The 13,809-nt window shown below is 39.4% G+C and overlaps 1 protein-coding gene across 2 annotated transcripts in view; it reads right to left on the bottom strand.

The window, feature by feature from the left end:
• The window catches only part of LARS2 (leucyl-tRNA synthetase 2, mitochondrial), a 94,816-nt gene extending 81,224 nt beyond the window's left edge, over positions 1-13,592 (bottom strand). Inside the window, exons 1-6 of one of the 2 annotated variants that reach the window (XM_048952132.1) lie at positions 12,492-13,592; positions 10,708-10,841; positions 10,302-10,592; positions 8,044-8,322; positions 6,229-6,484; positions 4,503-4,631 (exon numbers count right to left, since the gene is read on the bottom strand). In XM_048952132.1, the coding sequence (XP_048808089.1) occupies positions 4,503-4,631; positions 6,229-6,483 (384 nt within the window). In that variant the 5' untranslated portion in view covers position 6,484; positions 8,044-8,322; positions 10,302-10,592; positions 10,708-10,841; positions 12,492-13,592. Of the gene's footprint in view, positions 1-4,502; positions 4,632-6,228; positions 6,485-8,043; positions 8,323-10,301; positions 10,593-10,707; positions 11,824-12,491 lie in introns of those variants that run through there. The other variant, XM_048952134.1, reaches the window with a different exon arrangement.
• Positions 13,593-13,809: the final 217 nt, after the last annotated feature.

A 13,809-nucleotide genomic window follows, 5' to 3' on the forward strand; every position in this document is an offset into this window, starting at 1 on the left:
GATTCTATGATTCTTTGATGACAACAGCCAAAAACCACCACCACCACCAGGAAGAACAAAGAGACAGGGAACACCTGGAAATAGATTAAAATAATGAATCTGAGTAGCGTGCACAGTCTAGCAAGAAGTATTTCAGTGATTCTCTGCAGTCACAATGCGGCACATTTTGATAAAGCACTTTGAAATTAAAAAATAATCAACCCACGCAGATTTTAATCAAAACACAGTAACTCCGCTTACATAACGCTCTCATTTAGTTCTCATTCCCACAAGATACAAAATACAAAAACTTATTCCAAGTCCACACACGATCTCTAACATTTAGAACATGAAGGTGTCTCTCTCCTCTGTAATCTCTCACATTTTTGTCTAACTTAATTGCATTTAAGCTAGCATCTCATTTTCTCCCTCCTTTCAAAACGTAATAGTGTGAGCTAATTAACACCTTTGGTATTTATTAAGGCTCAATTCACATAGGTTATCTGCTATATTTTCCACGTGATTTGTACTACAGAAAATAGTTTCACCGACTTAACACACAAAGAGTGGTATAGAATACCAGCTAATATTGACTGGAAAATGGGAATGTATTGAAATAACACATCCTACTGATGAATTCATTATGAAGTTTTAATTAAACTTGCCTCTCCGTTCACTTTTGCGATTTCAAGAGTATTAAGATTCACAGCTGGAAAGGAAAACAACTAATGAAAATACATCCAATTTAAAAAAAGATATTCTGAACAAAATGTTCCTTAGGTCGTTTGGGGATATTGTGGAAATATTACTGAAAATATTCCAACCTCATCTATCAGGAGCAGTTTGAGTAGAAGTGACAAAATCCAATCACAATGTACCAGAATTTCACCAGTACTGGCCAATGACCATCCTCATTTCTGTACAACTCATACAAGAGCCTCACGGTGGTATCAATTTCAATTCAAAATTTTATTAAAAAGATATCACAGGAACTATTGAGCTGAATCACTCTGCTTACTGATTGCTAGGAGAATTATCTTCAATCCTCTGAGAGGCAAAAATTATCCACTTTGGAATTTATCAAAGACATGATAATGATAGCACGATAAAGTAATGGTAAATACGTTTTCCCTGAGCAGTGGCTGACTGGAAATATCTGCCATGGTGAAAATCACCATGACTATCTATAATTTGTACTTGGCACTCTCAACTAATGAATAGGAACTTTCTTAACTTCTTACAGAACCCTTGCATTTGACTTCACAACACACACGTATGCTCACAGAGAAAAGAAAACCATATTTTAGCTCCATATTTGCTTACTAACAGATAAGAAATTGTAAATTAAAATATGCAAGCTACTTATTGGGAAAAGCATGGCTCACTGCATTTATGCTAAGTAACCTTTACTGTTTACAGCCCCTGCATGAAGTCTCCAAACTTCACCTTTAGCAATTACAATGTAAAGTCGTCATCATCTAACAGATGTACCTTACTAAGTATTTAGCCAGCATCCTAACACAAATGCACTAAGGAGTTTGCTTCCCACACACTGCCCACAGGCATTTGAGGAGTGCTGGACTAACAGACAGCGCTTCATCGGTCAGATCTTCCAGTAAAACAAACAGGATTTCAGTGCCCATTAGCACAACCCAACGTGCTGACCCTGAAGGCACAGTGCTGCTGATTACTTCAGTGCTGACACAGACACGTTCCTGTAGCTGCTACAGCAAACACTGCAAAGCTCATCACTCATCAGGACATTGAAGAAGTGATTGCCTATTGTGACGCTACATTTGCATTCAATTTCCCCCCCCACTTAATAAATCACTAGCATTCATGCATCACAGATAAGGCTGCTGCTCATTAGGTGATCTGTTTGATTGTCCATTTTCAGTGTTGTTTGTCACTAGTATCATCTATGGCTTTATGCTGAAGCAATATTTATCTCAAAAGCTGAGGAAGAAATGCAAAAAAAAAAAAAAAAAAAAAGTATTTTCCCACTTCACAAGTTGCTGAAGTACAGCTTTCTGGCAGCTAGGAGCGTATCACCTCTCTATTTTTATTGAAACAAAAACAGATTCTATACTGCCAGGAAAAAGAAATACTCAAGTTCCATTTTTGAAAAAGTGAATACAGCACTAAATGATCTTCCCAGCTAAGATATCAAACTACCTCCAGTATGAAGAAATTCCACAGACACATTCCAAAGAACAGTTCCAATTTACTAAAGGAACTCAAATCCACTTGCAAAGCCATTCAAATTTACCCTTAAGTATTATATCAAATAAGCCAATTCTTTGCCTGTTCAGATTTAATCAACATGAAAGAAACTGTTCTCTCATGAAGGCGTTCCCTAAAAAAACCCCACCTCATTCAACATACATTACTGTCTTACACAGCCATATAAAGTAATGTAGAAATAACCTTCCCTCCCTGCTATCTTCCCTTGCTGTTGCTGAACAACAAATAAGGTGCCTTAGTCTGAAGCTTTCCTTGGGCACTGTGAGTCTGAATGTTTCCACCTATGCTCTTCATAGTAACTGCTCATTCTTCACTGTATAACAAACATTTGCTATGTAAACATCAGCAGCCACTCAATTTTCAAATATGCAATACTAATGCTGAATTTCCTGCAATAAAAAAGCAAGACAATTACTTTTAAAAATATGTATTAGTGTGTATCATCTTGAAGTTTCCTTTTTGTGTACAGAGGAATTTCAGTAACTCCCTGACCACAGGGAAAACTACTTTTATTGGGCATATCACATTTTGTATCTAATAAGGCAATTACATCACAGCCTATAACCATCACAATGGAAATCTTTAACAGATTGGATGACTGCAAAAGCATCCAGAGAAAACACCTAAAGCCAAATCAACAGTGTGAAGAAAATAAGTTATGAAAACTAAATCTAGCTGATGGAGAAATTAGCATGACTATTAAAAAAACCAAGTTTTTAGGCTAAGCAGAAGTCTGAACAAGCTAATGCACACCACTAGCACAACAGCTCTTAGTCCAACATACTCAGAAATCATCTGAGAGTCTTAAATGCTTTCTGATAGTACCTGAAGGCTGTATTGCTTACCTGCCCACCTCTAGTCACAGCCTAATCATAAACAGATGCTCCAAGTAGTTAATGCAGTGGAAGATAGAACTTCTAGTAGAAATTCAGCATGTTCTACAGGCATTCTAATATGCTTAAATCATTTTCTTTGCTTTAGCTAGAACAAGAGGAAGCATGTTCTCATTTCCTGAACAGAAAATTAGCTGATATCTCTGCCATTGCTGCTGAGAGATAACCTGTGTTCTGAAAGGGTATGTCCAGTGGTCTTGAACAAAGGTCTCATCAGGGTTCCAGTTGGCTACTTTATTTTTATTTTTTTTAAAGAGAGCTGAATTATTCATTTAGAGAAGCTGGGACAGATTATTATTAAAAGACACACTGTGGTTTTTTTCCTCTTTAAAAGTCTGTGTTATTTTCCTTTTTCTTGTAATTTTAAAAGTGTGAGAATGCATTCCTGTAAAATAGGACATATTCAGTGCATGGTAGTTCCATCACTGGCATCAAATTAGCAGTATTTGGAAAGACAACACACTGACTAATTCAGAGACAACACCTTTAGAGTCTCATGGACTGTAATAAATCCATGAACTTCTAGCAAGGAGAATGCACTTAGTACCACAACCAACATTTGTTTCTCCATTTCACCTTCATTTGCACTCTGAGGTTTTGATTCCTGTTTTACTGATCTTCTCTCTCATTCGTTCCTTTTTCAGACTCAGATTTTTGCCTAAAGTGATTTGTTCTTTTTTTTTTCCCCCCCACTCCAAAATAGAATACTCCCCTTTCCATGTTCCCCTTTCCCACATTCTCAACAAATTCCCCCTACCAAATGTCTTCTCTCCCTTTAAAAGGTTTGTCACTCAGGCCTCAATTCTACAATGTTACCCACCAGATTTCATGGCAGAGCACCAACCATGATCCCATCCATAGGCTGCAGGGATCAAACTCTCAACCATACCTTCTGCTCAGTGCACAGAGAAAAGGGAGAGAAGGAGGAAGGAGGAAGGGAGCAGAGACAGGAACAGTGCTGACTTCTGAGGCTTATCAGTTTTATGTTCTCAGCTACAGGATACAAACTTCTGCCTCAATTTTCTGCACAGATTTCATTCAGGCCTCCAGTCTTCTCTCATAGCAACAGTGTGACACACACTTCTCACTGACATTGTGCCATACAATAACAGAAAACAGCATCAGCTACACCATTAGAGATAGTTTCTAAAGATCAGTTAGCAACAGCGAGCTCTGAAGATCACATTTTTTTAACAGTCTCAAATTTCAGTATTCAGAAGTCGAAAAGTCACTACCTAGCATTCATAGCTTATAATCCAACTAAGTCTCTCTAGACTTCAGAAAACAGCAATTTCCTGTCCAATTATATTAACACATTCAGAAAACAAAACAGAAAACAAACAAATAGGAAACAAAAAACCAACCCTACTGCAGATCCTGTCTTACCTGCATCCCTCTCATTTTCTGATACCGAGCAACAGTATCACTGATGGTGTAGACACGAACGTGACCCATGTGAAGTTTTCCAGAAGGATAGGGGAACATAGAAAGCACATAAAATTTTGGTCTTGATTTCTAAAAAGGAATTGTTAGAAAGTTTTAACCACAAGTCAGCATTTCCTGGAATAAATACACATGTACATTACAAACTACAAACTACCATGAAAAGAAACAAAATCCAGATCCTCAGCAAAAGTCCTGCAAACTCCAAAGTTCAGGCCTGCAGAGATGTTTTACGAGACTTCGCAGCCCCCTCATCAATTTATATTGATGGTTATATGACACTTGAAAATCACATTTTTAATAAACTTTTACTTAACTAAAGATAAATTGCCAGCAGCTTAACAATCAGCACTCTGTACCATAGCAGCTGTATGGCGTTACCTGCATACTGCTAATGCTTCCAATCAACTAAAGAGAACGATAAACTCCAAAGTTTCAGTGTTTTACATTGTGTTTACAATGAATATGGAGCTCACACATGGCCAAGTTTGTTTGTAACATACTGAGAAACTACCTCACTTCTAATGGTACAAACATCCACTGAAGTGAAACTCCACAGCTTTACTCTTACACTCAGATACAAAGCAGTCTTAAAATCCTTATCCTGAAATTTAATTTAGTCAGGCTTGAGTAGACTGACAAAAGTTACAGAGGAAATCAAACACGGTATCTCCCATAACTTACTTGTAAAATGTTTTGATTGCCACTGAATTTATCTTTGATACATGCTTGATAAGCTTGTACATTATTTTTCTTTTAATAACGATGCAACAACAAAAAAAGAAGATGGGGATTTACTATTCTGAACTCTGCTCTATACTCATATTTATCATATTGCCTCTTAATAAGACATTTTCTACTTTAACAGTCAGGACAAAACAAATACATACTTTAAAATGCCATACATGTACATGTATTAGCACATAATAAAAGGAAAAAGGCTTAAGTTCGTGCCTTCCCTTCTAGATGTACACATACCTGCTACTTTCATCTCAGTTTTCTTTGTCAGAAAAAGCAAGCCCTCTTCCTACCTTTGACAGTTGGATAGCATTGATTTGTTTTGCTGGAGAAGGGGCACATTTTTAGGACAGAAGAACATGCAAACAAGAGGGGGCCAAAAATAAGTTTTGATCTCTATGTGACTGAGCGTAACTGAGAAATCAAAGAGTCAAATACAGAGGCTACGGTTGTTTTCAACATCTTTCATTGCATGGGAATGTATTTTTTTTCTGTAAGTTACTCATTACTTCTAACTCACTTTAAAACAGAACACATTGTTTAAAAAAAGCAACTTCCTGCAACAAAGATCACAGTGCCCAGTATAATAGCTTGTCATAAGCACACAGAACATTACTTCAAAAAGTTATGGAAGTAAAATGCTTTAATGGTGTAAATAATTTCTGAATGTAATACAAAATTGGAAGAAATAATTGAGTAAACACTGGGTACATTTACAACCTCATACTCTGCTGAACACCATGTTCTTCGTTCCTTCTCCCACCTACTGCAGTATTTGCTTTTAATAATCTACTATTTTATAAAAATATTCCCCTCTCAACTATAATATAAATATCACTGTGAGCTAATTGCTTTAAGGATTTTTAAATTAGTTTTATTTTAAGGATACAAAAACATCAAACATAATTTGTAAATTTCTCACAACGCTTACATCTGTTTCCGAAATTCTGCAGAACTGCTCCTTTATTCTTGGGAACCACCAATTTTCCACTCTTCTCCTTGTCTCCTGCCCATAGCTTTTCTCCCATCTCCCCGTCTCGCTGTAAATAGTTCTGATACAAACAGGAACCAGATTCCTCTGCCGTTTAACGAGTGCCAAGAAGCCATTCATTTGTTTGTTCAAACACGAGGAACAGGCACCAACTCTCTGACAAACCAACTGCATTCTTAGTGCTACCGTGTCCATTCTGAAAAAGATAAAAATACACAGCTCAGTCTCAATACAGAGCAGTATTCCAGAGGTTACTAAGATTATACAGAAACTTGGTAACTCTGAAATACTTTTTTGCTCAGTTTAGACTACTTTGTTTTCTATTTGCTTTTTATTCCCATGCACTTAAATTATACAAGCATTTATGTTTTATCTAAGAGAATGAACTGTGGACCTTGCATTGAGCAACACTGTTATGATAGATTTCTTCTCTAGCACTCCAACTCCCATAAAAGCAGCATTAGTCATTGAAGACCCAAGGAACTCAGCTGACTGAACAGAAGTGGGCTAACGGTGTTAGTAATCATTTAGATGAATACAGGGAGAAGAGGAAATTGGATGAAATTATTCAGTAAAACTCCTGAATTTGTCATCAAGGATAAGAGATGGGGGAGGATTACTATAATTAGTAGATTTCAGCTATGCATTCTAAATAGAGTATTGTGCTAAGGGTTTCCTTGTCGCATCGCTTCCTGCTTGAACTACCTGGGAAACTTACTAAATCAGACCTGAATTGTATAAGGTAAGAAAAATTGGTTCTAGAGAGATCTATTCTCCGTAAACTGAAAACCCAATTAACATAACTCCTCACGTGCTTCAGGATGAGTGTTCCAAAATAAAAATTACTCAGATGTGAAAAAGATCAAATAGCGTTCAAGCTCATGACTAGTCTCAATAAGATACAGAAGCATAAAGTTATTAAGGCTGGAAAAGACCACTAAGATCAGCTAGCCTAACCACCAACCCACCCCACCATGCGCATTGACCACGTCTCTAATACAAAACATCTAATTCTTATACAAAGCATTTACTGATTTTACCAGATTTTTTTTCCTACAGTAGAAAATAAGGCATTAAATAAAACCACCATGAATAAACCAACTTTTATATTTCCCCCATTACACGCTGTATTTCTTTACTGTACATCACATATATGCATACACATGCCTTCCCTGTCCGCCTCATTGCCTGCCTTCAGAATTGCACTTTTCTCTCCTCCTTAACTAGCAATCTCTTTTAAATACTCTTTAATTACACACAGCAGTGCCCTGAACTTTTTCCTTGCTAAATCTCTAAAACCTTTCTCAATTGTAATAACAAATCCAGAACTGGACTCAGGATTCCAAGCACAGTTGTGTACGAGTTACTCAGAAGCCACTCCATTTCCTAGCCTCTACAGCGTGATGACACTTATAGCAGCCATGTACGGCGTGGCCTTCCCTGGTGTGTGCACAGCTGAGGACAAGCATGGTGCCACAGGTACGGGCACCCCTCCCACTGCCACAGGCTGCGCGACACGCACCGCACACCGCAGTAGTTTGAAACGCGCATGAGATCGGACTGATAGAATGGAAAGGAACGCAGCTCGAGACTCTGCATAGCAGTGATGCTGTAGCACACAGGCAAGGGAGCCTAGGAGAACCAGCAGAGCAACGGGGAGACTCAGGGAGAGGAAGATTGAGGCGCGGAGGGCGCAGGGCGGACGGGGCCGGGCGGAGATTGGAGACGTGCTGGCTGGAGGCCGGGGACGGTTACCTGCGCGCGGGAAGGTGCGGCCGCAACACGCACGCCCTCAGCTACCTCCTCCCATACTGGGCGCCGCCATCTTGGGGTGGGTGGGGCGGCGGCTCTGCGCCTGCGCCGTTCCATACGGATGCGCAGTGGGGTGGGGTGTGGGGGCTGGTCTGTGCCTGTCCCACGCTGCCTGGTCGGGTGGCTGGGTGGAGGCATGGGATGTGGTGGTCCTCCGGCTGTTGCGTTGTGAACGGGACGTTCTAGTACTGGGTTTGTTTGTTTGCCCCCTTTTTTCTTCTTCTAATGCGGAAAAAAAATAAAGCAGAAGTCAATAAAGACAATTTAGAGCAGTGTAATTAATTCTAGCTCTGGCTGGAAAACATCTTACCCAGCTGTCAACACTGTACAGTTCAGAGTTGTTTGCAACTACTGCAAGTTGCTTGTCATAACGTACCAGGAACAAGAAAAACATTTAGTCCTGTGGATTTGTGCCCTTTTGCTTCCAGCAACAACTGGCTCTTTAAGTCTTTAAACTGTTTTACTGAGCACTGGTTTTCTGCTGGAGTTTAGATCAACACATTCTATTTGTGCAATGTGATGCCTACATTACGGTGAAGCTTCTTGTCTGCTAGAGCCAGAGCCTTCTTATGTGACTAAAAATACATGTTTACCAAATAAACTTTCTGCTTGGTTGTGTGTACCTGTCAAGTCTGTTTATGCTGTAAGCTTTTTGCCACAAAAACAAACTGAGCATCTCCAATACTTGCACTGCTTATAAACTACTGCAGCTCTGCCAGAGCTGAACATATAATTTTGGTATGCAGGGGACAGACATGGGTCAGTCCTCACCCGAGACCTTCCTCCAGGATCTTGTAAGCAGCAGTGACATGTTTGCATGCTGAAGGATGATATTCTGCACACCTATCTAGATAGCATCCAAGTGATTTTTTCAGTTTGGTGCCTGAACTGGCTTAGTTCATTCAGGGATCGGCTCCTTATTTACTTGTGCAGTGTGTGAGACTTGAGAAGTCTGTCCCTGATCTCCTGATTCACCTGGGTTAATTCAAGAGCTCACATCCTCTAGTTCTCTGCCCAGGGTTACTGCCTGTTAGACAGAGAGATAAGTGAGCACTCAACCCAACCCATGCCTTGCCTATCAAGATGAACCATAGCTGCATTTAATTCTCATTCATACATACTGCACCTAGAATACTGCACCTAGTCCTAGAACAAACCTAGAATCTTCCGGTGCTTACTGGGCTATGAATATGACAGTAGACAGACCTGCTTTGTGATCTCTGCTGGATTCAGCTGGTTCCCACTTCTAAAGTGAAAAGAGCTGCCACAAAAGAGCTGGCAGTCCTAGCAGGCAGAAGCCTCTTTATTTTGCGCATGAAGCACCTCTCACCTCAACCTGGGACACAATATGGTAAAGATCAGACTGAATGGAAATGGCAAGATATGAGAGAATTATTCCATTTTGTCTTTAAAACATTTTGAAAGTCAATTGCTCTCAAGTTTAGAATTATCTAAATCTCTGGAATGTTAAAGTACCAGATGTTAAACATACTGACCTATATTTCTCAAGGTCTGCCATCAAGATTATAGCTGATTGAGTCGTCAGACCTTTGTCTTATTTTTTTAATCCATTCATCTCACTAAAAAATTGCTTTCTCATCCTCACAATCTGCTTATAGATTTCATTTGCTTGAAGCTAAGGATAATCTGTTTAGATGAATATAAATTAATTGCAATCTTAAATGCCTCCAAGGAAGCTAGAAGGATGTTACACAGAAATGCAGACCTACCATACCTTGGGAGCACTCAGGGCTGGGCCCACGTGGAGCCTCAAGCACTTCTACGTTCACCAAATTATACAGCAACTCAAAGTGGATGCGGGTCAAGGTCAGACATTCATCATAATACTGTTGAGATGTGCATGCTGCTAAAGGAGGGGGTTGGCGTGCTACTACAGGAGAGGGGTTGTAAACGGATGGAGGTTCTCTTGAATAACAACACTGCACTGAGGTCTGCCTACATGCACCACTTAGCAGCCACTATTTAAATAAAATAAAATAAATAAATAAATAAAAAGATAAATAAGAAATGAATATCATTTTCAATTACTCCTTAGATCCCTCTGGGAGGAGTTGGTGGTATGATTCTTGTATCAATTAGACAGATCACTGCAATAGGAAAGAATTTATAACAAAGGTGCAATAACAGAAGGACCAGCACAATAGAAAGGTGCTACAAGGGAAGGAAAGAAAATTCCTCACCTGCACCAGAAGATTCTAGGTTTGCCAAGGAAAGCTGCACCAAGAGAACACTCCAGAAAGAGAACCTTCCCCTTAAATGGGGTCTAGGAGAGGTGCAGCCAGGCTCCACCTCTTCGTCACACAGCTGAATTGCCTTCACTTGTGCTCCATGGCTGACTCGGTGTTTGCCTCAGGTGATCAATCAGTGGTTCAGGCTGTGACTCAGCACTTCCCATACAATTCTGGTTAGGTAGGGTTGGATGTTAGTAGAGGATCTTTATGATCCTTTCCAACCCAAGCCATTCCATGATTCTATGAAAAACAAGTAAAAAACATTCAACACGGGTTTAAACGGGTAGTATCTGTCCTATAGATAGGACAGATAGAAGATGACTTCTGTGAGCAGTAAATACTACTGGGACCTTACTCAAAGAATACACTGGCCTTTTCATTTGTGTCACTTTCCCATTGATTTTACCGAAGCTCATTCTGCTGCATGTGGATTCTGATAGAGAGGAAGGTAGACAGTATCAGATGAAACTAAACAAGATGCACGATTGTCTGTAAACAAATTAAAAAGAAGTGAGGTAAACTGAGATCAATCAAAAACAGACACAGAAAGAAAGAAGAGCAAAGCTATTTTGAGCAGCATGATAATCCAGGGAGATAAAAAACACATGCACATGTATGCTGTTATCTGGTATTTGGGCTTGCTCATTGGTTTAGTCATGATAAGATTAGTAGAGTTCCCAATCTGCTAAGCACTAATTGTTTGGAATCACCGTTTTAAAAGTTGAGATCCAGTGTCACTGAGAAGTTAAAAAAATTACATATGGTCTAAGAAGAAAAGCCAAACATACATTAAAGCTTTCTTCCAAATGCTGATACTAACGTTTCCTAACTTTTTTAACATACATTTTCCTCACTTACCAACAGCCAATAGGCCCTTTCTGTCTTCTGTGCCCTATCTGCATGTTGTGATGGCTGTAAGGTTAGCCAAATTGTGAACATAGAATAATTTACCTGCTACTTGTAAGACAAACACAAAAAGAGTCAAGGAAAAAGACTAGGGCAGTGATGCTTTTAGAGGGCTTGAGATACTGCTGAAGATTACAGAGGGTTTAGAAGCTACTGTACCTCTGCTTTGTTCTTTCATTTCTGTGTACGTGAGTTGAATAAATGCAGTAGCAGAGTTTATACCAAGCACATCGCTACATTCAGTGTCCAGATGTGCCAGGGACTCAGCCAGAATATCAAACTATGAAGCCTTCAAATAGTAGAATGTACTCTTGTAATGAATCCAAGAGGTCCTCAGACTTTTCCAAACAGTGGACCTACCCACTCTCCCATTATCCCCACCTTCCCAAACAAAACCTTGGGTTTGCTTGTTAATCTGGGCCATTTGCATAGACTCCTTTCATTATGAGAAATTAGTGATACAATGACACTAGTATTTATCTTTATGTGAACCTTAACAGTAAGTTATTTTCTATGTGGCTGGTATTCTTCTGTTTCTTTTTTCATGCTGGAGCTGCATAGCATTTGCACTGCCTTGTTTGTTAGCATTTTTATTAATCAACACAAAGCCCGGAGATAATTTAGTCATTAGATAATTCATTAGTTCCTGTATGAGGAATCTGCAGAAGCGCCCCAGTTGTCATCACTTAAATAGATGTACTTCCCACATTTCTGTATAAGTTACTGGAGTTGATGTTAGTGTTTCCTGGCATTGTTCTTTTGCTCCAGTATAAAAAATATTTCTGGTATTTTTCTGGCTTCCTATGAGAAGAGGACTAAAAGGCAGTATTTGGAGTAAAAAATAATGTTTATTGCCTGCATACTTCTCATGCAAAGCATTTAAATCAACACAGGTTCATTCATCTCTTGATTTTGCAAGATGGGTAACTTACACAATGCACAAATGGAAAAAGAGAGAAGCTAAATAACGAGCAAATACATTCCTCCCATCCAGGGGGCTGTGCTTGGCAAACAGGATGGTCCCATCTAGTTGGAAAATCCACCAACCTGGGCCTGTCTGAGTGCCACTTGTCCTGCCACAGAGTGACAAGGAAGGATTTTGAAAATGAGCAAGATCAAGGCTTAGTGGAATCCTATTTAGCAGCATTGTTTTGAAAGGCAGATGTTGGCCCCAGACAAACCTATTTAAGTTCTAGCGAGCCTCATTCTGAGCCCATTTTGTTCAGCACTTACGTTGAGGTGGGTGTCTGCAAGGGGATGTGTTGAACCCAAAATGCACATCCTGCTTATTCAGATCAGTATCTCTGATAGTCAAGAGCTTCTTACCTATTCAGACCAAAGTTCACAAGTTAAATGTGTACGTGTAAGTGAAGAGATGTTTGCAAAATCAATACGCTTTTGGTTGTTGTTTTCTTTCCTTCATCAACAATCCTATTTTCAAGCAAAGTAATCCATGCTGTTTATCCACCTTGGCCACCTTCTAATTCACTGGCACAATTTTGTTGTTGTTCAAAGCTAGTTAGATATAGTGAAGAGCAAAATTACACTTATGCAGCATTCAGAGCTTGATGTTTCTTACCTTTAATCTGAAAAAAACCAGGATGTTTTAAAGATTGTTAAAGTTCTAAACTGTCCTGGTGAACCAGTGGACTGCTAGTGGTGATATACTGTCAGTAAGTTGTCCGTGACCCAGATGTATCTGGGACTGATAGCCTCTCTTTTTTACATTTAGGAGTGTAATTTTTGGAGTCTGGTCACAGAGTAGGACAGCAGGGAAAGCAAACAGTTGCCTGTCCCATAAGGGAGGTGAACTGGCTTGGCAAAGGGCTCAATGACTGCCAGGGCCAGAACGAAGCCAGGGATCATCCAGTTGAGAGCAGTGTAGGGATGTAAATGGAGAAAAATTATGAAACCTGTCCCTTTGGGTTGGCAGGGAAATTGTTGGGCTGTCTCAGTCCCTATCACCCTCCTTCACAGAAAAGCTGTGTTTTACAACAGTGTGCACTACTGCATCAGAGAAGAAAGAGTAAACAGGAAGACATGCATTAATGAACCCCTTGTTGTGTGATGATGTTTCTTTTGCTAAGGACCAGGCCCTGTTAAAATAGGCAGAGAATGGACATTTTCCATTCACTATAACAACCTGCTTTTTACACTGATGGCCAAACTTCATCATAGCAATTATCCAACATCTAGACTGCACTTAAACTTTCTAATGATATCTGACAGCAGGAAACAATCCGAGTGCTGGATAAAATCATCCTGCACACCAGGGTTGTCTTTTCAGCTGTTAGCGGGCTTCAGGAAGGACTGCAGTAGAACAGGATGAAAATATCTCAAGGTCTTAAAATTAATAAGCAAAAAAAAAAAAAAAAAAAAAGAAAAAAAGAAAAGATCTGTATTGTGTGGAAAAGTTAAAATTCTTTTTCATACTAAAAAGCTCATTGCAGCTTGGAAATTGTTGAACATGCACACTTCAGTATGTGTATAGATACTGCCTGCATATATAAAAATATATCAGACATATCACATTTAAAAATGCCCCACATGG

This window comes from Lagopus muta, chromosome 7 (assembly GCF_023343835.1).
Source record: "Lagopus muta isolate bLagMut1 chromosome 7, bLagMut1 primary, whole genome shotgun sequence".
NCBI classification, from domain to species: domain Eukaryota; kingdom Metazoa; phylum Chordata; class Aves; order Galliformes; family Phasianidae; genus Lagopus; species Lagopus muta.